The sequence below is a fragment of the Otolemur garnettii genome, unplaced genomic scaffold (genome assembly GCF_000181295.1).
Source record: "Otolemur garnettii isolate 467f Iridium unplaced genomic scaffold, OtoGar3 scaffold00055, whole genome shotgun sequence".
NCBI classification, from domain to species: Eukaryota; Metazoa; Chordata; class Mammalia; order Primates; family Galagidae; genus Otolemur; species Otolemur garnettii.
Genome location: NW_003852450.1, coordinates 11,504,168 through 11,506,172, shown reverse-complemented (window position 1 = coordinate 11,506,172; position 2,005 = coordinate 11,504,168). Strand labels below are relative to the sequence as shown.

General features: G+C 34.8%; 1 protein-coding gene across 1 annotated transcript in view; it reads right to left on the bottom strand.

Annotated features, from left to right (window-relative positions):
- The window catches only part of DENND1B (DENN domain containing 1B), a 249,432-nt gene that overhangs the window by 29,679 nt on the left and 217,748 nt on the right, over positions 1-2,005 (bottom strand). The window contains exon 17 of the mRNA XM_023514559.1: positions 195-281. Within this exon, the coding sequence (XP_023370327.1) occupies positions 195-281 (87 nt within the window). The remainder of the gene's footprint in view (positions 1-194; positions 282-2,005) is intronic.

The window sequence follows — 2,005 nt, the reverse complement described above, 5'->3', positions numbered from 1 at the left end:
TTATCTCTGGACAAAAAGTTCCTAATTTAAAATTACCTTTGTGAATACCAAAAAACCATAAAATGAAAATATTTTAAATATGACACAACAAACATTTCAAATATTACGAATGAAATGGCCTAAGTATAGACAGCACACTTTTACTGAACAGTTCGCATTAGAAGAAAGAAGCAGCTCTGAAGGCTTAGTATTACCTTGACTGTGTGCACCCATTGTTGATATGACCTCGGGTTTCCTGGAATATATGAAAGATGCCAGAAACAGCTGATCAAAAATAAATGCTTAAGTCAAAATTTATCAAAAACTACTATTTCCAGAATCTTAGTAGGCAAATCTTATCTACAATGTTGTAAAAGAAGCAATGGCATCATGAGAAGTAATAAATTGCTCTAATTTTTAGAAAAAGAGTAGTTAGCACTTTCAAGAATAGACAATTACTTTTTCTTCAATAAAATAAAAACAATGAGCTGGGCATAGCAGTGTATGCCCATAGCCCCAGCTACTCAGGAGGTTGAGGCAGGAGGATTGCTTGAGCCCAGGAATTTGAGGCTACAGTGAGCTATCATCTTGCTATCCACTGTGCTTGAGCCAAGGTCACAGAGCCACACACTGTTTTCATTAAAAAAAAACCTGTTTCTTTACATTTTAGTGTTGTTATGATTTAAGATTTCCATTTTCCATAAAATTTATGAGACAAGCATATTACTCTTTAGCAATTTTTTTAAAGGACTGGTCTTTTTTTTTTCCTTAAAAATTAATGCGAATGTTAAAACAATCCCTCAGAGCCCTTCTTTTAAAAAACTGGATTATGGTATTAATAAACATTAGTGAGGAAATTCTTAACATTGTTTTTGTTCAACAACTGATTTTCTCACACTAAAGGAGAAAATGCATTTTTCATTTGTGCCAAGACTTTAAACACAGTTCTTTACATTCCAGTAATTTGCACTGATTTGTCAAAAAGTGTAAATTGATATCAATTGTTCAATGAGGCCAGAAAAAGGCCGCTGAAACTGATAATTGCCTACCACCTCTACAAATCTGGTATTCGGTCAGTAAAAAGACGTGGAAACAAATAAATGACTGATGAGATTCTATCAGGAAACTAAGGAAGAAGCAAACGCTGGAAACTTGTCTTGCATGAAGTCGCTCCTAACAGTGGGAAACAGAGAGAGAGACCACATCCTCCTGCGTGAAGCCGCTCCTTACAGGAGGGAGTATTGCTTTGTTATAAAGTTCAGATAATTCACTGTGTACTGAATAACTACTTTTATTTTAAATGAAGGATTATTTTAAAAAGAACATGCTCCCAACTGCTTAGTACTGCTTAGCTGCTCTCTCAGAGATCACCGTTTGTTTACCTAATCCCACCCTTTGTTCTACTCACGCCCTCTCTTGCACATTTTAAACTCTGTGGATCTTTTTCCCTTTACATATTTCCTGATATTTTTATTATTTTATTTTAAGCTAATGTTAAATATTCTGTGACGGTGTCAGGAAAGGAATCCAGGTGTCACGTGGATCTCCTTCATGACAAGCACTCACTGGAGAAGATGGTTTTTGAAAATTGTGTGTTCACAGATTCTTTAACCACAGTCCTAGATCCAAATGTGGATCTGCATAGTCTATATCTGAGTGTCCTCCACTGTATACCTTAACCAGAACTATAAAAAATCATAAAGTTCCACCATACTCATCATACTCATTTTATCATAACCCTGGGCAACAAAAACGGTATAAAAATTACCACTTCAAGGATGTATGAAGGGGAGAGAGTAGATGCTTCTCTGAAATTTCCTAATTATTTTCGCTTAAAGGAACACAATTTTTTTCTTTAGTTTTAATTAATATCGATTTCTCCTACAGTAATCTTTCTGGGAGGTTTATGTGTAAAAAATCCTCAAGAGATATTCAGAAAAGACAGGAGTTTTGCTTTTATTCAATCAGAGTAGGAAAGTCTATAGTACTACTCTTGCTACTCTTGAATATTTTCTCACTAGGAAAA